This window comes from Trichoplax adhaerens, genomic scaffold, assembly GCF_000150275.1.
Source record: "Trichoplax adhaerens TRIADscaffold_10 genomic scaffold, whole genome shotgun sequence".
Taxonomy (NCBI): Eukaryota; Metazoa; Placozoa; class Uniplacotomia; order Trichoplacea; family Trichoplacidae; genus Trichoplax; species Trichoplax adhaerens.
The window spans coordinates 2,235,957-2,263,703 of record NW_002060952.1 but is presented as its reverse complement, the minus strand read 5'-3'; the positions used below and the strand labels follow the sequence as shown (position 1 = coordinate 2,263,703).

The 27,747-nt window shown below is 34.4% G+C and overlaps 3 protein-coding genes across 3 annotated transcripts; 2 read left to right on the top strand and 1 right to left on the bottom strand.

Annotated features, from left to right (window-relative positions):
• Positions 1-140: 140 nt before the first annotated feature.
• TRIADDRAFT_29154 (uncharacterized protein) lies at positions 141-4,952 on the top strand (the record flags this gene model as incomplete). Its single annotated transcript, XM_002115413.1, has 2 exons — positions 141-496; positions 4,640-4,952. The coding sequence occupies 2 exons, from the start codon at positions 141-143 to the stop codon at positions 4,950-4,952; spliced, it is 669 nt and encodes a 222-aa protein (XP_002115449.1).
• A 4,924-nt stretch (positions 4,953-9,876) lies between these two features.
• TRIADDRAFT_59397 (uncharacterized protein) lies at positions 9,877-10,849 on the bottom strand (the record flags this gene model as incomplete). Its single annotated transcript, XM_002115290.1, has 5 exons — positions 9,877-9,974; positions 10,057-10,126; positions 10,259-10,332; positions 10,602-10,654; positions 10,821-10,849. The coding sequence occupies 5 exons, from the start codon at positions 10,847-10,849 to the stop codon at positions 9,877-9,879; spliced, it is 324 nt and encodes a 107-aa protein (XP_002115326.1).
• Positions 10,850-17,186: 6,337 nt separating this feature from the next.
• TRIADDRAFT_29198 (uncharacterized protein) lies at positions 17,187-26,982 on the top strand (the record flags this gene model as incomplete). The annotated part of the gene is made up of 37 exons (XM_002115412.1): positions 17,187-17,307; positions 19,090-19,227; positions 19,807-19,903; positions 20,049-20,119; positions 20,299-20,388; positions 20,679-20,839; positions 20,914-21,034; positions 21,150-21,223; positions 21,315-21,406; positions 21,484-21,581; positions 21,653-21,802; positions 21,876-21,976; positions 22,061-22,219; positions 22,288-22,398; positions 22,487-22,546; positions 22,664-22,838; positions 22,887-23,007; positions 23,089-23,155; positions 23,217-23,305; positions 23,416-23,540; positions 23,635-23,768; positions 23,843-23,902; positions 24,097-24,228; positions 24,310-24,387; positions 24,464-24,524; positions 24,600-24,735; positions 24,825-24,975; positions 25,058-25,162; positions 25,241-25,291; positions 25,376-25,479; positions 25,579-25,708; positions 25,788-25,910; positions 26,039-26,159; positions 26,242-26,352; positions 26,430-26,566; positions 26,653-26,756; positions 26,841-26,982. The coding sequence occupies 37 exons, from the start codon at positions 17,187-17,189 to the stop codon at positions 26,980-26,982; spliced, it is 4,101 nt and encodes a 1,366-aa protein (XP_002115448.1).
• Between the last annotated feature and the right edge of the window lie 765 nt (positions 26,983-27,747).

The following is a 27,747-nucleotide window of genomic DNA, read 5'->3' as shown; positions in this document are numbered from 1 at the left end:
AAGATACCTTGAGGTAAGTTGTAACACAGACTTGAAGTTTGAAATCCCTATCGATTGCAAGCTGTTGGTGTTGAAGGCCAATTCGTCCATTGCTCCTTTTTTTTCTGCCAACCATCCAAGAATTGTAGACGTACTGTAAAATGTCTGTATCAAGACCAAGCACCGATACCAAATGGCAACAAAAAGATGCTGCTGATCAAAATTTCGATTATATGTTCAAATTACTTATCATTGGTAATTCCAGTGTTGGTAAAACATCTTTCTTATTTCGTTATGCCGACGATACATTTACTCCCGCTTTTGTCTCTACGGTTGGTATTGATTTCAAGGTAAAGACCGTTTTTCGTAATGATAAACGAGTCAAGTTGCAAATTTGGGATACTGCAGGCCAAGAACGCTATCGAACGATTACTACAGCGTATTATCGTGGTGCTATGGGCTTTATACTCATGTATGACATTACCAATGAAGACTCTTTCAACGCTGTCCAAGATTGGTGAGTAAAAAGTCAATGTGTGTCGATTGTTGACGTAGTCAATCAATGCCTAAGCTGCGATCTTTCATCGCTAGCATTTGATCCCCTTGACTTTCTTTTGCACCCTTTGTGCTCCTACTACGCCTTCCATTATTCCATTCCAAGCTGGTACATGCACAACTGCTTACGATCGCATGGCCATGATACAATCGGCATTTTATACGCTAGAGGATAGCTTTTCCTCCAATGCTATCGATACAACATCAATTCATTGGACATCCAATTCTTTCTTCAGTGTAAAAGAAAAAGAGTCAATGTTAGTTTATGCCAACTTTCTCGATCTGTCATGGCTTCTTCTCCAGTCAAACCACTCACTGTTGATGACTGTACTATACACTAGGGTCAATAACACTCACTACGCTATACTGTAATGGTATAATGTACCATACTATACTGACAAGTACAGCAAACTCACCACGGTCGAGTAGAGCTTTTTCTCCATTCACTTCTACTGCTCCCAAGCTCAGTAGGGGGGGAAGAAAATCTTCTCGACGCCTTCATTGCAGTTGGATTTCTCTCTTTTTTTTTTTTTTTCCCCCCAATCTCTTCTCCTATTTAAAACATTTTAATGCAATATTCAGCTTTAGAAAGTATTGCCTACCTAGGAGTCTCTCATCAAGAATGAAAAAGAGTATCGTAACCATAGCATACAGTCTTTTTCCACAAGTGGACACGATGACCATTGTACTAAGGCATGCCATCTTCTCCACTCCAAAATCAATGCGATCCATTGAAACAGCTTGTGCCAATAAGTTACTCTTCTTTCTGACTTATTTCGTCGTAGCCAATTCTTTTCTACTGGGAAAAAGGACCATTTCAATCGAGATACAAGGATTACATCGATGTGTATTGATTGGTGTGTGCAATCATTTCCACTGAAGGATCAATAGGTTCGCTTTGATGCGATCAACTAGTCTACACACTGAGTACATAGTCGATGTGTCCTTTTTCAAAACATCAGTCGTATACGAAATGGATGATTTAGCCTGATAAATTGTCTTCCACACATGGACTTGACACCAGTGGATATCATGCAATGCAAGACTACTTTTCCAGTCCTAACAATTGTTATTAATTGACTTGACGATGAAACAAAATAAGCCTTAACGTTCAATGGATGTCGTACTCTATCGGATAGGCACGCAATAACTAGACGAGATAGTCTAGAATACTATGATAATAAGGAGTGGAAAACGGTCTATGTTTCGCTATAAAAATAATAATAATAATAATCAACGCGTAAGCCATTTCAGAGCGAGCGATAATAACGAATCATCCAATGACCATTTTGTTAATCAGTACACCCATTTGGCAATGGGTGTATAATGGAAACGTTGTACTGTAGAATCTTTGCCAATTTCAACATTGCAAAGCATGCCATTGCAATGTTCTATTCTAGTACAATGCTGGATAGTTTCTCACTGTAGGGCTTCTTAAACCACCATTTTCCTTGAAAACAATATGTACAATAGTGGGTAGCAGTTGTCCATTCATAATAGCTTGATCGCTTACAGTGATGCCATTACCTATCATCACTCAAATACGCAAGAGAGATTTTATTGCATCGCTTGGTTAAGAAGATCCAATTGTGCAGCCCAGTAGTAGTCTTGATGAAAATAAGTTGCTTTAACGTATCACCATCATCATTTTTTCCCCCTACAAAATACCCCCTTTGTAAACATTTAAAGTATAGATTTACTCTAGGTCATGATACAGAAAGTGATTCACGAGTATTGACATTATTTTTATTCAAGCACCTTACAGCAACGTACATTGGCTGCTTTCTTTAAAACTGCGGTAGACAACATTTCCCAACCAAACAGTAGTATTAGCGTATTGTTCGATTAGGATATTTACACTTTAATCGCTATGAAATAGGTGTCTACAGTAGTAGCACGATATCATTGACATCAAGTTCAATATTTCATTCACTGGCTCTAATTGATAGAAGTAAAATCTGCTGGACAGTATTGCCAATAGTTACTTTTAATTCACTATCTTCCATACATTCCACTAACAGGGCTGTAAAGGCTTTTATGTAAAATTCTTTCTTGACTTTTTTTATTCATTTGTATCGTTGTTGTTCAACATAATAATGTACTGTACTCTACTTCTTGACATTATTTTGTTTGAAAGATCGCATTGTACCTAGTGTAAAGTAAGCATCGTTTGTATAGCGTTCATTTTCCCTCATTACTATCTTTTTTACGCTAGTCTCTTTATCATAGAGGTAAGAAAGGCTTTATTTTCTCTTATATTGGTAGTGATTTTACAGCGGATAGTATACGCCAACGGTAGCACTTGCGACATAAGAATACGTCTTGTGCAATGTATATTTTGCAGTACTGTATGGGTGGACTTTTGTACCTGCAGTATAGTAGAGTAAAGTATGCCATCTATTTTACGGCACTGTAGAAAATGATCAGCTCAGTGCTTAAGCGCAAAAATATGTCTCTTATTACACCGACGCTCTTGATGAAATAATCATTGACAACACCCTTGATGATAGTGTTAGTAGCGCAACTGGCATACTGACTGTAAAACGTAATCACTCAAATTAAGATCGCTGTTAAGATACTTGAAATTTTTCTACTTATTAATTAATTATGTTACACGGACTTTGGATACGCGTCGAAAACTCGTCGTCCACTCTGGAAATGTTGATGATTCTGGGTGTGTCATGGCATGATTGTATCTGATGTCATACTCGTGTGTACATATGGTTACTTTAAGTTAATAGATTAGTACATTAATCGATAGTAGACTATACACCACCTGACAGGCTACGTCAATTCATTACAGTAATTAGTCATTGCTCAAACGTTCTCAACGTTCAGATGTCGAGTTACTTGGATACTGGATAAACTGCTAAAGTAAAAATTCATCTATGATGACGAATCATAATGGCTCGTTAAAAATGAAAAATTAGACATGATACCCAATAGAGGAGAATTCCCTCTCTTTGTGCTTCTACGTAGTTGATATAATAATACTGTCGTGCTATGGGACGACAGTCGATGTAAACCCTGCATAAGTTGATGATATGACATACTTGATGGAGAGTATTTTCTCATGTCTTATGAAGAGATAGCCTTCATGCAAATGGGTGAAGTTAAAAAGTCCCCTTTGAGGAGCTAATGTTGATGATGATAAATTTGTACACAATGCGAATGGAACATACTGTAATTATATAACACCACCATTGATAAAGATGTAAAGCTAATTTGTAATGATGGTGTGGTATTTTCTTCCTCATATCAATTCACTAGAAACAGCAGAAATGATGACATTTGCATATTATAATATCGTAGTAGAGCTATCTTCTCAAAATGATCCTATCGATAAACTGCAGTATTTTGCTTTAATAGGTACACGTATACTATTGATTTTATGCATGATAATGAAATAACATGCTTTAACATGTTGAGAAATATAAACGCGATTGCTATAGACTGCGCTTCTTTCTATGGGAAGATAAGAGTAACGCACCTTAGTTAGCTAGATTACAGCTTTGATTGTATGAACAATTTTTGCCATCATTACATTATAGTACCATAGATATTTACTGTAATTATGAAGCTACTCGGTATCGCATCTATAAATCTTTAAATTTTCAATAGTATTATAATGATTTATCTAAATTTTTTACTTGCTATTGCTGTGGAAGATTTCTCTTCTTAATTGCATCAATTCCATCATTTCGACTAGCTGAAAATGTATGGACTTTTATAGATTGTTAGTCTGTTGATGAATACATATCAGTATCGGCCGGCATCTATCCAAAGCGTAATATTAGCATTCGTCATCTATACAGCACAAATTACTGTCAACGGTAGCGATTAAACTTTCCAAATGTAAACATGGGTGTTACATTCTATTTACTCTTATATAAAGAATGTGAAGTCGGCTTTATACCAGTTGTGCTATCTTATTTGCTTTACTTTACTAAACTATTATTCGTTGTTAACGATTTCAGTATGTACCGGTATCTTTAATACAAACTACGTTATATTCATCTTGCTATTTTATAAAGTTCACTTTAACACGATTTTTGAAATTATATTACGTGCACAGCATATTAAATACACTTTTATTCCGAAATAGGTCCACACAAATTAAGACATATTCGTGGGACAATGCTCAGGTTGTATTAGTTGGTAACAAGTGTGATCGAGAAGATGAGCGCGTGGTTTCCATTGATCGTGGAAAGCAACTAGCTGATCAGCTTGGCTTCCCTTTCTTTGAAACTAGTGCTAAAGATAATATTAACGTCAAGTCAACATTTGAAACACTAGTGGACATTATTTGCGAGAAAATGTCTGAAAGTTTAGATTCTGATCCAACAGTCGTTAATCCAACTAAGGTGACTCGAATAACAGAACGCCCCTCACAGCAAGATGGATCGTGCAATTGTTAACTTCATCGTTCGCTGCCGTACTTGTTTTTTTATTGTATACGACCTTTCCAAATGAATGTGAGACGCTGTTTGTTTTGTTATATTGTATTTGTTTTTATAAAAAACCTATGCATTTAAGGAAAATATTCTTACTGCTTATGCAATCCAATGCCGCATCGTAATGTAATGCGCATACAATAGAATTGATGCTACCCGATAAATGAACAACAGCATTAAGTTTTCAAAGTTACTACTTAAACGTACTTCTAGTATATTCCAGGTGCCTTCAATACTCGTGTTGTCTTGGCGATTAAGAACAATTACTTAGCTTACTCTCTTGATATATTCATTAAAAATTATACTACTCTAGTTATACACAACAGTTAATTCACTGATAGTGTAAGCGTTTCTGTTTAAATGCTACTGTACTGTAGTGGGATTACTGTAGAGTAAAATGCAAGGCAATTTTTTTGCATTATGGTAAAATTTATATTGTATATCAACTATTTATCCAAATACCCTAGATAGATATATATAGATATATTATATAAAGAAAAATATAATTATATATATCAATCATGAGATAGAATGTACACAAAGTCGAAATACTTTGTTTGTTCTTCTGATGAGTAGACGATGGTATCATATTCTCATTTATTTACATTTTATTTATGCTGGTACTGCAGAAGCTTACAGTACTTAACAACATCAAACAAGTAAGACTATTTACTACATAGTAATCTCCCTTCGCAAACGAAATTTCATCATGCTTTTAAACTAATACTTCCACAGTAGCAATTCTAAAGTACGGTTTGAGATTATACACGTAGACTTAAAATTTCTTTTATTATGTTTATCTCTGATTTGCTATGTATCGACTATGAGGAGTTTTATCTTGTCTTACGTTATGTTTTGCAGTATATGTTATACCTAATTTGGACTTAATCCGGTGTTATCAAACACTCTGCTTTTATTTACTGCAATTTAACTGTCTGTTTACACATAGCACGTCGGAAATGAATCATTGCATCGTAAATATGACCTTGATCTTTAGCGTTAACCCTTTCCTGAATGATAAAAAGCGATTATGATAATTTATTTTATTGATATTGATTGATTAACTAATCTCAAGGTCTAGGGTTATAAAGTAGCACAAGGATTCTATGTCGACGGACTTTGTGTATTGTTCGATTTTAGAAAACGCATTGTACTGGGCTGATTTTTTTTATCAGCTCAGATTAAGGAAGAATATACTGAAATATTCGCTGACATGCTATATTACTTCAGATCAACTCAGCCTACGGAGTGACTAGTACGATCCATTAAACATCACTGAAATTGCACTTCTTTCTTCTCTGTGTGGTGTAGGCTATATTGAACGATCAGCATTTTATGAAACGTAGTTTTCGTTTGTTTTACATAACAAGAGTAAATAGTTTTGTAGCTAGTTCCTCTATCATGTAGCCGATTAGTATGGGGTGTTATCAATGTTATACAGATAGTACCGAATTTTAATGATAAATGGTAGTAATCTTTAATTGTGTGTTAGAATTTGTTATATTTAAAAGCTATTATTTCTGCCTTTTCTAGCCTGTTGATAGATATTCACTTATGTGTTATGCCTTGCTACACCGATCGATATATCGGTTTAAATGTAATTGCTATAATTTTCGGTTCTTAAAATATTATTTAGAAGTTAAAATTCTGCAGTTCATATACATATATGAATGTATATTAATATATAGTTGCTTATTGTTGAAGTTATGCATGTGTATGGTATTATTGTATGCGCCCTATTCAGATGATGGAACATCTGCGTTGTGCTGTATTTATTCTTGTCTATGGTATTGATATTAGTAAAATATTTATAAAGTTTTAGAGGAAACTTGTAGGCAATTAAAATTATTCTACGTAAGTACAGTATAAGACGTATTTGTTTTTAAGTCCGGCGTGCATGAGAGATACCGTACTCTCATAAGATTGATACAGCAGCCGACTGAGCAAATAACGATATATCAGTAGATGTAGTATTAAGCGATTAGCATGTAGTATGCGACTATCTTGTTGAAGCATCGGCAATTAGTGACAAAGGAGCTAAATGCAGCCAAACTGTTTAATAGATTTTAGCATGACGCATTACACATTATGCACGTAGGCGATATATTGTTAAATTCGATCATTAAGATCAAAGTGGACCGTTATTGATAATTTTTAGCAGCTTCATTTTATCATTACTAAAAGATTGCTTATACGGAAATATGAGGACTTTCTCTAGGAGTAACTATCATAATTTTCATTCATTCGTATGCATATATACGCGTGTAGTATTCAAGGGCATGAATGTAAAGTACACTTACATAGTATGTGTAATTGTGTAAAACCCCTACTGTATAGCGATATTGTACCTATCGATACGTATACTGAATGAAATAAGGTGGATAAACAAAGCAGATATATAAGTCTATATAAATTCAGTTGCCTGAGAATACTCGTATACCAATACGTACTGTACAGTTTGTTAATGAAATTTCAATTGTATCGAGTAGACTATCAGGAGGAAAGGATCGAAGCAAATACTACAAACGTTGTATTAACAGGCAAACGCTTCGTCATTTTATGTACGAGTATTATCATTTTAATTGCGTTTATTTATCGCACTGGTATCTAATATAACTTGATTTAATTTTACCACAATAACAACAAGACTTATAGAATTGTAGGACTTAATTAACAGGTCTACAATACATCGTTACCATTTTGTGACCAATTCGGCATACTTTATGATTATCAACAGACTAACTGCATGAATGTTGTTGGTGGCATTATTATAACAACACGAAGCTACGTTTTGCAAGATAAATTTTGTAAAACGATGGAGCAATCATGCCTATGCAATTAAAGTAATAAATGATAACAGGAGTCAAATACAATTATTACAAATAAATTAATCCATTCATGGCAGTATGTAAAGTTAAATTAATTCGTTACAAGATCTATTAGTATCATTTCAAAGATCGCTTTATCATAAGGAATTTCGACTGGGATACTACACTGATTATATCCAGATTTATTATAATTCATCTTTGGGCCCAATTTCAAGGAACTTCATAGCTTCATTCATGGATTGAATAACTAAAATCAATTAAGAATAGAAATGTAGATTATCATAAGAATTAGAAAAGCATATAAATTAATAAGGTAACGTGAATATGTAATTCTCATTTACTGTCAGTTTCATATCAGTACCATCTGTCGACTGTCGTAGTTTGAAACATGTTTAAGTGTACACTACCCACTGTTTAGGATTAGTGCATATGCTTATGTGGGATTATAATGTTATACATATTCTATTGACATAAGAAGAGTAAACTGATGATATTAAGCACACTTGACTATACAGAAGGACAGAAAGAAAAAATGTAATAATGCTAAATAAATAAAAAAAAAGGGGGCACCCGGGATTGAACCGGGGACCTCTCGATCTGCAGTCGAATGCTCTACCACTGAGCTATACCCCCACGCACCGTAGGTAAAGGTAAAAATTTTATATTTATAGCTTTCCCCCGAGAATTCTTTTCAACTATAGTATAGTAAGATATAGCATATTAGTGAATCTATATATATATATGTATATACAGTACGAAGGGTAGTTGACATATGGTATCGTCTGGTAGATGCTATTCAATTCTAAAAAAGTAATCGTATACTATAGTCTGTGATAGGCAAATCAATTTAAATTTTCTTCTCTTCTAGAAGATAATAAAAATGTTACGTCTTAAATGCTGATATTTTAATAATATTAATAATTCCGTATTTGTTACCGAAACACTTTGTAGCAGAGTTAGAGTGTGACATTCAAAGCTATAATATGCTCATAAATATATATTGCGACAGAGATCAATTTTGCTCCAAGTTTTAACAAAACTTGTGTTGTATATCCCGTAGTCAGTAAGCAATGCTTATTACTTTCGTATAACAACTATAAATAAGTTTAATATTAGTTTATAAGAGTAATTCAATATACTGTACTGTAATGTAACACCATAGTGTAGCAAAAGTTACTTAACTGAAGATCGCTACGTGGTATAACTCCATCGCTATTCAGCGAATAATCTCGTAACAATAATATGATACAATAGATTAATAAAATAAACTTTGACTTAAAACCGTCATAGCACAAGTAGTAGCAGAAAAATGAATAGTTGATAACATCGCGATTGCCATAGTGTGAGGTGCAGGAACAACATTGCATTATTTATTATTATCGATCGCTTAATTAAACAGTAAAGCCAACGAAGAACATGGACTTCAGCTACTGCAATCGACATCTTTTGAATTCAGAATTGCGCTCGTAAATTAATTTCTGTTTGCAAATGGCAGTTGACGGTACAGAATTACTACTGGGCGTACTTTAACTAGAGCTAAATTATATTATAGTTATTAAAATGATCAGCAGTCCTAGACTTATCCTCCAGCTACTACAGAGCTAATAGAGAGCAATCTGACTCTGGATCACTCACTGGTTTACAATCTTTGATTTACTTCTCAACAGTAGTTAAGACTAGCTGTTACTGTCAGTACTCCTTTGCGGTGTAATAGTCTTGTGGAGCAATGTTTGAACTCGTAAAACATCTACATCCACTGCAGTTTTCTTCAAATGCAGAATACTGGTATATAGGTTTATAAGTTCATATTATAAACACATGCGTTTAATCGCCTAACTAAAGCCCAGTAATATGCCTGACTTTACTTGAACAGCTATTACCGAAATAAGTATCATCTTTTCTAATCCGCGAGTCATTTATAATAACGACGCAAGTTTAAGATATCATTATAAAAGTTATTCCATCTATGAGAACGTACTTAGAGATTGTCTATAACAATCAACAATACGTTAATAGTCCTCGAAATTTGATATCTACACTCTATTGTTGTATCTAGTAAATTAAATCTGCTTACTCATGGATGGTTCGGAGTAATAATACTTGTATTCAGGGTTGCCTCCTTCGTTGAAAATATTTTCTAAAACTTCACCGTCACTATCTGTAATAATTTGAGCCAATTTCGTCATTAACTGCATACAGATGGCCATATTTTAATCAATGTATAACGGTATAATGCTTACTTAAAAAGAGAATCCTAGGATAGTAAACGCCATCAGGAGCATAAGCTTTATCCTCGGTTTCATCATCATCCTGTAAGTTGATTTAAATATTAAATAAGGTATCATATATTTCTATTCATGTAGCTAATAGTTTCCAATACTTATCAAATAGGATAAACATGAAATAAAGCACTCTTTAATTCAATATTCTTGAAATATTGACCTCAGAATTGACCATTACAAAGTGATTGCTAAGTTCTGATATTTCATTTGCTGAAGCGAACTTCGGTTTGAGTGCTATTAAAGAGATCAAAGGAGCTTTCATTGAACTATTTATTGAATAAGATGCATTCATAGTAACAGTTTACTTATTGTCCCGACATGCCGCAGTAATAAGGAAAATCAATGAATCTAACGTAATTTTCCATAAATTTTTCAATAGTCTAATTTACTGTAGACTAATCGAAATAGGTAACATTTTGTAAGCATATATGGTAAAAAATATTGTACATTACGTGATGAACGATAAATTAAAGTTTGTAACCGCTGTAAGAATAATAGCTAACCTGCACAAGCTCCACACCAAGATTTGTGAATAATCAGCATCAAAGGCTTGTTCCTACGAAATAATTGAGTTGTCAGCCATGATAATCCAATTTTATAAAATTTGGAGATATGATATATAAACTGCTAACATTCATTATACGCATAATTAATTACAATTAATAGAGTAATATATTGGAGAAAAAGTAGACGAATTGTAGCTTTACTATTTTTGGATCTACCTGCAAGCTGTTACCTTTACAGATGTCATTACTAAGAGCTAACAACTATTGTTCTGAGCACACAGAAAGATGCGCTACAGTGATTATTTTTACTGACTCTATGTACTTTTATAGAATATAAAGTAGCAAGATGTTGTAAAATTTACAACTATTAGATAATACTATTAGGACATTTCAGAGTAGTAGGTGATAAAATAACGATTTAATCAACTTAATTGTGTACTGTAGTCATATCTTGTAAACTATTTAAGCCACTAATTTTTGCTCTTTCTTATAAAGATGGGGCAAGTGCAAGACAAGATAACCGAAGTTTGTAGCACATCCGATGCAGTACGGTATCTGTGAGTACTAAAGCATGTCATTTTTATACCATGAGGGCAGTAAAGATATTAAGTAATAACAATGTAGGATTCGATCTTTTCAATATAGCAGATACTATGATTGCATTATACCGCATGTATGTTTTATAGTTATCATAGGCCTTAATCTGCCATCTACTAGATTAGAATCATAACGATACATGTTGAGTTGACTAGTATCGCCGGAATAGATAGTTGATAGATTAAAACTATATATTATTCAGCGAATCGTGTCTCATTACATTAGCAGCTTGATAGATGCAATGTCTCCATAATAAATAGCATTGTAAACAGGGCTGATCATACCTCAGTATAAATGTACGAGTACTCTATCTTACGTGATCATAAGTAGTTCAATAACTACAAGATTCGCAATTTTGCAGGTTTACCTAGTTATGACTATTTCATTATAATTATTAAAGCATAAGTTGGATGACTACGTATACGGTGACACACAGAGAGTTGATTACTATATCAATATACTCTATCTCGCAGCATGCAGTCGGTTACGGTTAAGTTATATCTGCTAAACCACAGATTGATACAAATTTAAAAATTAATTCGAACGCCTATAGAATGTTGTTTCAGGACTGCTAGGAAAAGTATTTGGATTAAGGCATATCAGGAAGGAAATTCCTATTATTCTATGGATTTAATGGCGTAAAATTCAGCCTATTCACACTACAACACGTGTTTTGAAAATGAGTTATTGAAATTGAATTAAAATTACCTGTAAAATCTTCATAGAAAATACACAAATGCACTATCGTAAACTAGACTACTGTATTGACTGTGCATTACCATAGGATATGGCGTATAACTTTTGTGAAAAATAAAGCATGGTAGTACCGCGTACAGTAACTGCAGTTGCCTTCTGATAAACCACTACCGTGTAAAATTAAGAGATGATATCATGGGAGCAACGGGTTTAATGCACAATAAATACGTTCCATTTCTGTCTTCCCAAGCTGATATTTGTATTAAATATTAAACTAGTTCTCATCCTTACTCTTCCTTTGCTGCAGCCAATCCATCATCTAGACTTTTCCACGCAAGACTGTCACCAAAGCCTAATTTTGACAAATTAATGTATTAATTGCTACCTATTAGCTCGCTATTGTTTGCTGAGTAAAGTAAGCACTGTAGAGAGTTCATAATTTTTCGTGCTTACGTAAAGTTACAATACCTTAAAATTGGATTGATATTAACTACGGGTATACTAGCACTTTTACAATTCATTTATTACGAGTATTTCTAAGTCTACTTACAGTATACGAAAGCTGAATATTTAAGACGAAGATACAGGAAATGAGAACACTTCAGTACATGGACAAAATGATATCATGAGCAACACCGCTATGCACAGTAGTTCTATAACAATCAAATTACTATGTTGTACATCTTACTCCAGCTAATAACAAAGTACTATATAGAGAAAGTTATGAAAGCAAGGCGACTGATCAGTTTCACAATATCATGATGCTGTTATCGATTTACTAGAAAAGAGAGAATAAAAATTGGACCCTACTGTAGGAATATACTGTAGTTATTCTCTGAAGAAGATTATTGAAGGGAATGCTACCATTGTAGTGTACAGTAAGTTTTTCTGCATTGAGAGACTACAACCAGTTTGCATATTTGCTAGGGCTAGTAGCTATTGAATGCTTGAACTAGGCTACTGTTGTCATCCGATGCTGATGCATACCTTTGCCTTTACTGAGATCGCTGCTAACTTCCTCAATATTATCTTCTTCTTCTTCTTCCACGGCTTGGATAGATTTGGGGAAACTAAAGAACAACAGTACAACTGCCAATACGACAGTGAAATAGACTTTAGACCTGAATACCGAGGAAATTTTTGCCATTCTTCTCCTACTTGTATAACACACAAACGGTTAAGGTTAACTTGTTAGGATTCACTTGCTATATGAATTGAAAATTCTTCAAGCGTTGTTGCAATTAAATACTACACGAGTACAACTATCTCCACCAGATCCACGTCACTTTGTCCAACACAAATACAAGCATTGGCAGCAACATGCAATGCAATCTTTCGTGAATGCGGCACCAACTGGCACGCGAGTTATTATTCAAGCTAAAAATGACTATCAAATAACGATGCACTTTGTCCAGATTGAGTATTCTTCCTGCAGAAATGGAGTGATGATTCTGGGCAAGAGTCGTCTTTAGTATGGGAACACAAATGCAAATAAGTAAAGCGGAGGGTAGAGTCAGTGAATAAGCCTAGCTGAACTCGAGTAGGTAGTCTGAATCATAGCATAGCAGAGTATACATTAGTATCAGTAAGAAACAAAACACATGTCTAGGCGTAGAAGTACTATCAAACAATCAGCATAATGGTGGACAAGGAGAATAGTTTAATTAATTAATACACTTTAAGCCAATGTTAATGCAGGGAATACCAGCAGAATGCTTTGTTAATATTCATCAAATGTAATGGTAAATAAATTCATTAGAATAAAACACTGTAACAACAGTATGGTGCTGAACACAGAAAGCATATCTGACAATAAAACTTGGGCCATTTTTTTATTCCAACTTTGGAATCTTGGAGCGTTTATTTCAACTTGATTGCATGAAGTAAAGAAGAAGGGGGAAACTATTGAAATTCGATCAATTATTCTACTCTACAGTACTCTAAATGTTGTATCCACTAATTAACTGGCTTGTGTGCTGCTGGATAGCAGACAATTGCAAGCGGATAATGTGCTATCGGCTACAAAACGGATAAACTGCCTATGGCTGCGTTATTGTTGTATTGTTGCAGTAGATTCAATTTTTTTTTCCTGACAGTATATCCTAATTTACCTTCATGGTGAAATATGTTGCCGATTGTATAGCACATTATTGTATTACAGTTGATAGATTGATGATCAACTCCTGAATAAGAAAAGACTATGGACTACTTTCACCTACAATTTTAGATAGAACTTAGGCGAGCAATTGAATCTTGCCAAATTAGGAGTTAATGTTGCATTGATTAAACTAATGCAGTAGCGTATTGCATGTTAGTAAAAGGTGCTCTCGTGGATGATTTGATCAATAGAATCACTCCCTCCATTAAGAGTAATAACTGTTTTCAGGAGAAACCATTTTTTGAGCTGATTAAATACCTTTCTCGATCGATATAGACCCGTAATATACAGTATACAAGTATGAGCTGAGATGGAATTCGATCAGAATGAAATCCAAAGGTAATATTGTTGACGTCCTTACTACTAATTAATCCATATGTTTTTACTACGTTAGTTATGATGGGAGCAAATGTACAAGACATTATGCCATCTAGTACTTGGCAATTGTATGACCTAAACTAGAATAAAATGAAGATTACATAAGGCGCAGATATAAAATTGTTGTCTCTTGTTAATTTTGTGTTGCCAATTAGAATAACGATAGAACAACGAAAGTGAGCCAGTTGTTCCTTCTTCGGATCCAATCGGAAAAATAAATGAATGAGTTTTATTGTATTGACCACATGTTACGTTGATCAATCAGGATTAAAGTACAGCCGTTGTCCTGGAAAAATTGTCTATGCCTGTAAAATATTCAAAATCAATTAAAACTAATTACTTTTATTCCTGTATTGCATTGTTTTAGCCAGGATAAAAGAGCGCATATGAGTACGCGTATATCGTCGATACTGTAGCAGTTGATTTTTGTCTTCATTTCACCATTTTATTATTGTCGTTTTCAATCCATTTTCAATTGTCGTCTTAATCCATAAAATGAATTTAGCAATCTCTGATTTAGGGTATCGGAAATTGTAATTCTTCTTTGTCTAAATGGTTATTTATTTACATCTAGATTAATTATACATATATATTTACCTTGGACGATAAAAAAATTGAATTTATATGCGATAATGGCTTGGTCATCGTAATCCCACAGTAGTAAAGGCAGTTTCAGTGATTATTCAAAAAGATTTACTTAAAAGCTAAAAACACAATACTGTAGACCTTGACTGCATATCCTTATTCATTGAGCCATTTTATTCTATTTCTAATGATTATTCCGATAGTAATATCAGACGGTCGGCCTTGGAATACTGCATCCACCTATGCAATCCATCACAGTGTCACGTTGCCTTCCAAATCAAATCAAGCAAACATGACAGAGTCTGTACATTAAATTAATCAATCGCCGTTTAATATTAGACGATCGGTCCGAAAATACTACCGTTGTCTTGGAGATTAAGTCAAGTAAATAACGTCTGTACATTAATCATTAATCAATCGACATTTAATAGCAGACGATCGGTCCTAAAATACTACCATCTACGGATTGAATTCATCAAAGTGTTACGTTGTCTTCAAGATTAAGTCAAGTAAATAACGTCTACATCAATCATTAATCAATCGCCATTTAATAGCAGATGATCGATCCTAGAATACTACCATCTACGGATTGAATCCATCAAAGTGTTACGTTGTCTTCGAAATTAAGTCAAGTAAATAGCGTCTGCACATTATCATTAATCAATCGCCATTTAATAGCAGATGATCGGTCCTAGAATACGACATCTACCTATTCAATCCATGACAGTTTCATGCTGTCTTCGAAACCAAGTCAAGTCAACATGATCACGTCTGTGCATTGAACTGATTAATCGCCATTTTTCCATCACCAAGAATGTTTTTTCATGTTCGTATTTATTGTAGTCATAAGCTATACTCTATTTTCGATGTGCCATTGTACATCGATAGTCAATATCGCATCGAATGATTACTAAACGATGGAGTATTTAGTAGTCCATGACTACTAAATACTATGACTATTCGCGTTCAACCTTCTCTAAATACAGTTAGGATAACGTTATAGTATCGATCGTATTGAAGGGATTTGGTTGCCGATCGCTATTGTAACAGATGCGTACCATAACTACGATGGCGATTCACAACTTCAATGCAGAACTCGCTTTCAACCATAGAGGTAAAAGATAAAGCTAAAAAGTTTTCTTTTACCTGTATGCTTTCAGCTGGCGACTTTTAGTCACAATCACCCTGACTTAATTCCTAAAATGAATTAATATTTGGATGTTGTCCATGCCACTCTATCTACATGACAGTACTATGCTATGTCTGTACGTCTGTATACAGTGAGAAAGAAACAAAAGCAAGACTGGGATTGATTCTTGACACCAGCTGTGACTGCTGTACTATAGCCAAGCCGCGCTGTTTGGAACGCTGTATTTACTGTATATGAAAAACGCGCTCAATTTTCAATTTTATTTACAGTACACACCACTACAGTGTACCGTACTTTGATACAGTACATACTACTGGATCAGAAAGTACTGTGGATTACAGTCTGTACACTGTACTGCATTGTGCAGTTGTACTGTAAAATTCAGTAGTAACGCTACTGGACCAATGCAACAGTACGTTACCCTACAGTACATGGTACTGTACTTGCTAGGAAAAGAACCAACGGAGAAGGCGCTCATTATGAATTTGTATCCACTACCAGTGTACCCGTGGCACAGTCTGTATCGAGTGTTAGCCAAGCTTGCTGTGACCATTAGCCTCGACGTTAATCAGTTGATATGACGTTAACTGAATTTTGAAAGCTACTAAAACAGTAGAGAAAGGCAAGCTGCACGTTCCACCATTGCAACTCGATGCTGGCATCCAAGCCAATTCTGCCATAATTATTGAGGAAAGAGCAAAACTTGCACAAGGAAAAAAATCGCAAATCAAAGCCATTATCAATCCAGTAAGTCAATCATACCAATACTACGTACTGTTATAGGCGTCAATCGACCCGCACATGACTTGCATGAACTTCAATACTACCGTTAGCGAGAGGAGATGCAAGAGCAATCGTCAAGATTGAATTTCTACCAATTGAATTTATAAATTGATTTTAGATTTCTACTCATCTACTTGGGCCAATTAATCCTTTCAAGAGGTGAATAAGTAAAAGGATGCAGACTGACAATCAGTTAATACGCGATAGAATCAATGGATATGCTTCTGGTATGGGGATGACCCACCAACATGCCAGTAATCAAGCGTTAAGTGAAGCTTCCAAACAGTTGGAGAAACATCTCGATCAGGATAGTCATTATTTGGATCTTTCTCGCTTACTCAATATATCTTCTGGCTGTAAGTCAATCACTCTAGGATAGGATGATACTGCTATCTGCTTGAAGTTATTCATCTTCATTCTTGTGTAATAACGAGTATTTTGCTATCGGGCTATCGATATGCAAGGTGATGATGACAGCAATTACACGTGCATTATCTTCTTCAATTTACCTGTCTCCTTCATCATAAGTCATAGACACGATCTGTAAACTTCGATACGATCATTCATAGTCAATGGAGTGCAGTAAGTATCGTTGCCACAAGCATGGAAAACTTACCCTTATTTTGTGCCATAATAAGGTTATGCCATAGACTGTAGCTACGCGTACATCAACGTTCATCTTGATGGAATAACTTCGGTCATGGATACACAGAGTTGTCATAGGCAAATACGGTAGTAACTGCATGCAGGGTTAGCTTTAGCTTAGTTTGTCATCCTCCTGGCCACTCAATCAATCTTGCTCATATAATATTATACACTAGTGTAGTGATTGGAGATAATGTGAATCTCCATATTTCAATTCCTTTTCATACGATACTGTGTATTCAGTACAAGGAAGCTTATTACAAATATAAGTGACATTGGTATACATGTTATTAGATAGTATTGGTATACAGTAGGATAGGATTTCGTCAACACTCTAGGATAGAAGCCAACAAATTACGTTACTTCTATATTATGACAACGGTTCATCGTGGCAGTACTATACTACACAAATAGTAGATAAATTAAGTAGGTACATTCTATTACCATCTCTACGGGTAAGAATAATGTAAACGGCTAAAACTATTACTGCGTCAACGTTTCAGCTATCGTCGATAGTATTGACCATACAGGTATGAAAATTCGACCTTATTCCATAAATAGGCATCAGTTGAATTTTCGGTATTGGAACTAGTTTGAATCGTGAATCAATGGCTACCAAAGTTTCCATTTCTTCAAAATCTCACTGTTCGATTCTAACAGACTGTACGTGTAACGACCCCTTATTGAACCCCGTTAGCAGAAGTTTCCTACGTTTCCTGCTTGACTAAATCAGGATCAGTTCTAGCGATAGTCTTTGAGAATTTCTGCAGATATCTGGTCATAGGAACTACTCCACACCTAGACTCATGAATTAGAATACCTACAGTACTCCAAATGGACGCACGATAAGTGATAAACAATAATAGAATTTAAATGTCTTGATTAACCGATACAGTACATGAACTACAATTAGCTCTATCACTTCACTCATGCCAAGGTTTGAATTAGTTGTAAATGTATTCGTGAACAAGCTATCTGTGCAATAGCTACGTGTATGGCTACAGTAATCTACCCTTGCGTTGTTACTATCGAAAGAGCAATGTTTATTGCTATGACGTTGTGCAGCATATTTGCTGCATACAACTATATATTTTATGTGTTATGTAAGCAATTTAAATTAAGTCTTACGATATTATAGCATGTGCTCGAACGCCGCCGGTGAATTTTCTATCGTTTATCAACTGATGTTTTGAGACGTATCGAAGCCATAAATATCATTCTCTGCACTACGCTTACTTTATTGCTTATTGATATAAAAGATTTGATAAAAATGCGCTTATAGCTACCTTTTGGTGGCTAGACAGTAATTTTTAATTCAATAATTGATAAGAACTATAATTTGATCTACTTGTGGTTTAAGCGCTTACAGATATACTATTATGATCTTGTTAGTTATATACTTGATTAGGGTTATAGTCTTTTACTGCAATGATTACCGTTTTAAAGTACATTTATTAGTTAATACAAAGCATAATTCTATCACTTTTTTACAGCATATACGGCTGGTATAAGTGGAATTGGTGAAAATGACTATGCTTCCATATCGGCCTTACCAGGGCTACAGAATGTACCGAACTTTGCCAATGTTCGCAGGGTACCGCTGCCAGTAGAGCTAGTAGAACAATTCAATCGTATCTTTTGATGAAAATTGATTAATGAACTAATTTGGGCACATCTATACTATCATCGCGTTGTAAATACTGTCTGGACACTGCTATATTGTAGTGAGAAGCTTTTATAATTGCTATACTTTACACAGGATATAAATTAATTAATACGAAATTCAGCCTCGATGACCGCTCACTTTGCTGCTGCTCTTGAAAGTTAACTAAAGTGATGTCGTAATGTATTCTTTAATACTATGGTGAACATATACTTTAGTCGTATGTACAGTAACTGTTTGGATAGAGGACGAAACAAATTGAAAAGACTTTCTTTAATGTTACAGACAATGCAAAATTCATTTTAAATGTTATAGTATTATTTTCGATCATTGGGAAGCAATTTAAATTTACTATATCGTCCAGGTATTACATATAACTGATTATTCAAGACTCTTCCACATTTTGAGTTCTAAAAATTTAAACGTTCCCATAGTATGAAATATATGATTTGCATTATTATCATAATCGATACCTGTATTCCCCGCCAATTTCTGGTTATTAAGACAGCAGTTTCTTCATCAGCTAGAAACTTAACAAAAATTTTAGATTTACAATATAATTGTCTAATGGGTCTATTTCCTGAAATTAAACGAGCTTGGTTATCTATCGATAGTGATATCTTTGTATGGAATTACGAAGATGGGTAAGTAATGCCGTATTTTAAATCGGATTCATTGTTATTATTCGTGAAGATTGATAACACCTGTGACGCAATTATTAAAAATAATTTATCAAATTTAGGCTGTTCTATACTTTTACCATTATAATTTTAAATAATTTCATGATAGGAGCGATGTTGCTTATTTTGATGGTCTCAGTGAATACATAATGTGTGTTGGACTAGTTAGACCCAAACCAGGTAGGATATGCTACATTACTGAATACATTTTATAACTTTCTGATAACGCTAGGCTTTATAGAGATAGTTTAATTAGCACTTTCATGCCCTGCTGACATAGTTAGTATCGGCCATCGGATTGCTATTTTTAAATAATTGAAAAAATAATATAATTAACATTGAACTTTGTTTCAACATAGGAATATTTCAAGATCATATCAAATTCCTGTTATGTTTAGCTACTGCTGTCGATGTTGTTCTACTAGGGGTTAGCTTTTCGGAAGCTACACGTGGTAAGATTTTAGTAACGACGATAATGTAATAAATCATTTGAATATTGATGTTTCTCTTATTTTAATTAAATGCCCTCAGTTAGCTATCGTTACTTCTGAGTTATATTTTATAAAAATTTTTAGTGAATGTTTCTAAGTTGATTTACTATCGTGCTGCACTTAAAACTCTGTCCTGTTATAAGCTCGATTTTTAATGATATAGTTATTATTATAGCTTATGTCTATTTGCTTCTCAACCGTTGTATGTCTTTATTTAACGGTATAAAACTTTAATTATTCAATTGCAGAAACGGCCGGATATCCTTATAAAGAGATGCATCTTCAGCCCGAGCCACTATTCGTATTGCCATTAGATCAGCAAATTGAGATTACATCCATCAGTGGTACTCGAAATGGACGAATATTCATGACCACCAAGAACTGTTGTCTATTCGAAATAGAATATCGAGTAATTAGTATTCTTTATTGAATCTACATTATTTTTTATGATAGTGACAAGCCAATCTAATTATTCGCACATAGGATAAAGCCGGTTGGTTTACCCAGCAGTGTCGTATTGTAAACCATTCCAGTAGTTACCTTTACGGAGTATCTGGCATCTATAATATTTTCATGAAGGTTGTCAACTTATTTTCTACAGAAGGTTAGAAGCTTTTATTGGTTTATTCGATACGTCATTACATTATATTTTCTGTTTATTCTTTCTTTGCCTAATGTTATTTGCCTATGAAGATGTAAATATCTGCTTTGTATAACAGATTCAATGCAACAGATTGCCATAGATGAAAGTAGAAACATTTTATATACATTATCTAAAGAAAGCACTATACAGGTATTAATATTGCTGATGTACGAGTAGGTTGATACTTACGAATGTTTCAATATTTCGTAAGTCGCTTTTTGTTGGAAATATGTTAACTTAGGTTTATGACCTTGGAAGTAACGGGAATCTGACTAGTCATGTTGTTACGTTAAATCGCGGAGCTATTTTATCTCAAGCTTCAAGATCCGCAAGGTACTGGAAGTGATCTCTAACTCGTAGAGCTTCCTAGAGTGTAAATATATTTGCTTATTTCAATTTTTTTATTTTAGGTACATAGATGCCGGTAACTTTGCTCCGGTTGTATATATTGCTCCGATCAGTAAACAAGAGTCTCTTGGCGTGCAGCTTATAGCCGTAACTAAATCAGGTTTACATTTTATTACGTAGCCTACATTAGCACTAACTGCTATGACTAATTTTTTCCCTTTGAACATACAGGTGTTAGACTATACTTTGTTGTCACTAGCTCATTTAGTGACAGACCATCTCACATTCAACTAGTTCATATTCGCATGCCTCCTGGTTGCACTCCGTCAGTTCCTGCAATACAACGCCCCAATAATATCAATATTTCATACTATAACCATGGTAATCAAATCCCTTAAACAGTTTCTTTGTGGTAAAAATACTGAAAGGAGACTTGCGAAATTGTATTTGTTAGGATTGATGCTCATGGCTTCTAGCAGTTCCGATGATTCTGACATATTATGGTTGACTAATCCAGATGTGTTTCCCTTTATGAAGTTACTTAAAGAGAGTCAGGTACATTTTCGTAGCTATGTGGAGTTAAATGTTCAGATAAGAAATCAAAGTAAATTGACAGAACACCTGATATCGACTTACTAGTGTACAACTGCAATTAACGGGCATATATGGGCTATCAATGAAACTAAAGACTTTGATCAGGTTGCAAATCCCAATCTGAAAACCGTAAAGTCAGATCCTCCAGCGATTGTTAGTCAACATGCTAAACCATTAAGACAATTCGTCATTTTAGGAGCTCAGGTATGCAAGAAATATTAGCAAAACTTCTTTAAATTCTGTACTAAAATTAAATAATTTATTGCTTTCAGGGTGCCTACCTTCTTGATAGCTTTCGACCGTCCGAATTACTGCGTTGTATCTTGCTAAAGTGTGGAAGAGTGGATCAAGAAGCTGTACAAACATACTTTAGTATGGACACGGTAAGAATCTCGAATTGATAATGGAAGCCAAAGTCTAATTTTTCAGTTTCTAGTCTAGCTAACGATAGTCTTTATATCTTATTGTTAGATCAATGCAGTGGTATCATGCCTCGTTTTGGCGTGCTCTAATCGCCCATCTGATCAGCATGTAAGCAATAATTTAGTCTTGAAATAGTAACTTTAGTAGTATGCTTTTTGTTAACATAGCATGATTTATTCCTGTGGTCTTCACGCTATTATACTTTTTGGGGGAAAATTATTCTAGGTTACCAAACTTGCTGCGCAAGCTTTTTTCTGTTATAGTGATGAGCCGAGATTCGAATTCCCAACTAGTTCAAACATTACGCAACCCGGAGTTGGCAGTCATCCTGGTGATACGAAGCCACAACCTTTTCAACAACCACCTTCAACGAATGTTAATCAAGCACCTTCGCCACCAGGTTTAGATGGATCGTATTTGTCACTTGATAGGCGAGGAAAACATACAGAATCTGGTCGGCCATTATCGACTGAAAACACGTTGCAGTCGGCCCCCACTGATGGAGTACCTGTTATGAAATTCTCTTTAAAGCATGATGGAGTATATTTATATCTATCTCGTATTCTCCGGTAATTAGTACTGTATCTAAAATTTGTTCTAAAGGTATTTTTTGAAACTTACTTTGTAAAATATTCTTGATAATGCAATAGACCTGTGTGGAATACGAATCTAACTGCGGAAGTCGTTCGAACCTCAACTAAGGTTGAATATGTTACCGTATCGCTATTTCCTTTCCCTGTAGTTACTAAATATGACTCTTTCTCTAAAAATGATTTAGATGGAAAGTCAATTCTCATCTGAAGAATTATTATGGCTATGTGAGCAAGTAGCTAGCCTAAAAGCGTTTATTGAGGAGCATAATCAGCTGTTTTCGGCTTTACAAGCGGAAGGATCAAAGTATGCTAGAAGTAACTAATATATCAAATTGAGCGTCTCTAATTAATTATTGACTATAATCTGTTAACAACCCAATACAGCTTTCTTAGTCCATCCCTTCATCATCATATGCTAAATGTTGTAAAATCTCAAGCTGGCGTCAGATCAGACCCAAATGTTCCCAACCGACAGGTGATACAATCGCAACTGCAACAACGCTATAAAGGTACATTTGTATTTAATGTTAGATTTCCTTTATGTAATCGTCGCATTGTTGGCGACCGAAATAAGTTTACATCTTTTTTCATTCTATATATAAGCTGATGCTGTATCTACTGAAAAAAGATCCTTTGAGAACATGAGTTCTCTTCTGACCGGATGTATAGAGTGCTTTTCTTTATGGAGTATTATATGCAACCACGATTTCTCTGTTGTAATGACTAACTTGAGCAAGGTATTGTGCTCTGATCGAATTTTACGAAAACATTAAATTACTATTACCTGATACTTTCAATCAACTTAATGTAGGAAATGAAGGACATTATTTTGAGAACAAAGTTTAAAGATCTAGTTCTGGGCGATGGAAAGGTAACGCCTCAGTTAGATAATCTAAGTATTTGACAATAATAATTACGTGCATAGACTTTTACATTTACAGTAATTAACGCTTGATAGCGCGCGTTGTAGGAGATCTGTCTACATCTCTTTACTATTAAAACTCCTTACAATTAAATGAAACGATAACAAAGAACTCATTTTTATACCAATCATTTCAAAAATAGATAACGAATGCTCTAATTGCTGCGTTAATTGATATGTACTTACTGGATAACGCTTCAACGGATCCCATTACCGATCAATTACGTATAAAATGCCCGTCATTGTACAGCAGTGATGATGCAACATGTTCTAAAGTAAGGATATATGCGTTTGGTTTTACTAGCTACTATTTTATGCTGAATAGGGGTTTTTTAATATAATTGTCCGAATCGTAGGCATATGAGATGTTGCACCAAGCTAAAATATCTACGGATATGAAGGAAGCTGAGTTGGCCTATAGGTCATCTTTACAGGTATATTGAATGCTAAAAAAAGTATCATTTATTTTTGACTATTATTTAATGTTTTCAAATCCTCTATATGTAACAGCTATTTCGTCAAGTAACTAAACATGTCGACGTGGCACAGGTCTGCCAACAGTACAAAAATGGTATGATTAAATTTGAAGTTTAAGTCATTAAAAATGAACTTTACATGAGTAAGGCATCTTTTTGTGTTTTTGTAGTATTTTTCTTCGAAGGTGTGATTGAATTAGCTCTAACAGCTGCTGAAGCAGAGGATGTCAAGGAATATGCTTTAAATTTTTATAAGAATGGCGATCCTCCTAACGATAACATAGGTAGAGAGGCTTTTACCAAAAGGTGAGAATTCACTAAGTTCATCCCGACGTGGTAGTCTATGTTTTGTGATGTACAGATAGTGTTTACAACAAAGGCATAATTATTCGTAGGAGCCACTACTACAAGTGTATTGTAGATTCATTGGATTACTTGATGAATGCGGCAGTAAGCGATGCTAGTCGGTCACCTTTAGGTTCAGTATCTTCGAAAAGAGCGAATACGAATTTAAATACGTTAACTGTAAATGAGGCCGAAACAATGGTGAGTTTAGCAGCTAACAATAGGAATTACTAGGAGACGAATCCGCTAATCCGTGTATTCATATTTTTATATCTTGGAAAAGATGGAAAAGGTTCTCAGTGATTCGTTCGCTTCTGGTGATGAACTGATTCATGTAACTTTATACGATTGGTTGATTGCAAATAATTTGCATGACAGGCTGTTAGAAGTACGATGAGAATTATGAAATACATGTCTCATTTGTAGCTTGAGAAAAAAGTAAACTTTTCTGTTGTCTCTATCGTAGGTTTCGTCCGTCTATTTAGAGGCCTATTTAAAACGTGCAACAACCTCCCAGGTTTCCGAAATAATCATCCATTTACTTAAAACTAGAGCTTTGATGCATTTAGTTACACAAGATGTAATCGATTTATTATTATAGCCTTCAAATCTAGTTGCAATGGATCTATTATGGAAGTATTACGAAAAGAATAATAAATATCAGTCAGCTTCGTTAATCTTAAGCAAATTAGCAGAAAGAACAAGGTCGGTACTAATAAATGGAGCTAAGTAAGATAAAAGGGTTGCATTTAGATGGTATGTAATTTTGTATTGTAAACACTTGTTTGTGTTTTCATTCGATAGCACGGATATTACATTGCAAAAGCGAGTTGAATACTTATCTCGAGCAATTATTAGCGCAAAAAGCGCGAGCTTTCCTGGAGCTAGTGGAAGTGCTGGGGATTTTCTTCACGAATTAGAAGAGAAATTAGAGGTAATGGTGAATTGAAAGGTAACCGTTGAAGTTATGTATTTTAGCTAATATCGATGCTTGAATTGCTGTACTAACTTAGGTGGCTCGTATTCAGTCGAAAATTCACGATGCGCTAGTGTTGCTTCAGCAAGAAAAAGGCCACTTACAGGAATATACTGAAGCTTTACGGGAATTAAATGGAGGGATATTTGATATTAGTACTGTAAGATATAGCCATTTAAGATTAAAATCTTGCCTTATAACTGGCTACGTGATAGCTTTAGTGTAAAGAGTATATTTTCTGTTTACATCACCCTGTAACCATATTGGTTTAACATTTGTTATATGCAGCTGTATAAGGACTTTGCAAGTAGATTTGATCTCGCTGAATGCAAACTCGCTATACTATACACTGCTGGCCATAATGATGTAAATCTTGTAGAGACTGTATGGAAAGACATTATAGACTATGGTATGGTGATATCTGCTTTATTCTGATTTAAAATTTAATTTCACCTAATTTATTAATGTATTTCGTTTGTGGTCTATTTTAGAAATTCATAGATCAAAAATGTTATCAGAAGGAGCTAAAATGAGCTCCATTTCCAATAGATTAGCTGAAATTGGCAACCTATATGCTCATTCGGAGCAGTATTTTCCATTACGTATGTTTTTATCCTAAAATTGCATAGATTATGATAATTTGCTAAGATGCTTACTAGTAGAGTTTCTATCTTGTTAGTGTACATATTGACATTGTTGGAGAAACGGAGTTGCGAATTGAATTGGGATCCAAGGCTTGCATATGAAACTATGTTACGAATTGATATATCTCGGAAGACCATGCTAACTGCTTATAATTTACTTTTTAGAGCAAAAGTAAGAGTATTTTATTTCAATAAGGCGATCTTACAACTGTAGACTTTGAAATCGTATCATTGCTGATAAATATATATTTCTTACAGGATCCTTTTTGGCAAGCTGTGAAAAAGCCTTTACATCTGTTTTTAGTTATACATAATTTAATCACGTCCTCGATCGAAGCCAAAGATTTAGTCCCCGATGATAAGTAAGTAAATTACAGGAATTGATATGATATCGTATTTTTCTATATATTTACTCTCCTATAACGTGATTTATTTTATTGTTTCAGGCGAGAATTTTGCATTTCTGCGTTAAGTTCTGTGGATAGTTACTTAGTCGAACTGGAGTCAATGAGCTTAAGTAGTATAGCTGTACAAAATATGATCAGTCGATATCGATCTCTGAAAGCGCAATTATCGCGTTTAACTTAATAGTGATTAGTCAGCTAGCATAAAATGAAATTATTATTTAAAATTAATTTAGTTTGTTTATATTTTTAAAGTGCTAATGAAAGTTTCCCTCATTTTGTCTTGGGATTGATATTTTATACATAGCGATTTATGTTTGCATCGATAAATTTGCTGCTCGGGATGAATATGTAATTTCTGCTATATTACGCTTTAAGTTGTTGAATGGTAATGAAGACATACTAGAAATTGACCGATTGTACGTCATGGATACACGTTTATTCGTTACCAATATACGCGAAACTTTTGTAGTGTACCTTATTTTCTGCCTCTACCAACCATTGCATCCAACTACTCTTCTTTTAATTGTTTTCTCAAAGATAGCACTTTGTACATCAGTAGAAGCTATCCATCGATCTCAACTGATACGTCGTACCGATTTGTACATTTTGTAATTATATAAAATTACAGTACAGAAATAGGACATTTTCCATCCTAGTTTATATCTACATCTATCTAGGTTAAACAGTATGTAATTGTAAGTCTGTTTATAAAATGATCTTCAATATGTCTAAAATGTGTCTCATTGTTTAGGTATTAGTTTTTAAGAGTGTTTACTAAGACCATGTAGACTGTGATATTGTATAATGTAGAAATTGAGAATTTTTTCGGCGGGATATAATTGTTTTATATTAAGATCGTAATGAACACCTCTGATTATCGTTCGCCTCCATCGTGAAATACATGCATAATGTTCATTCATTATTTTAAGTAGGTAGCACGTAGTCA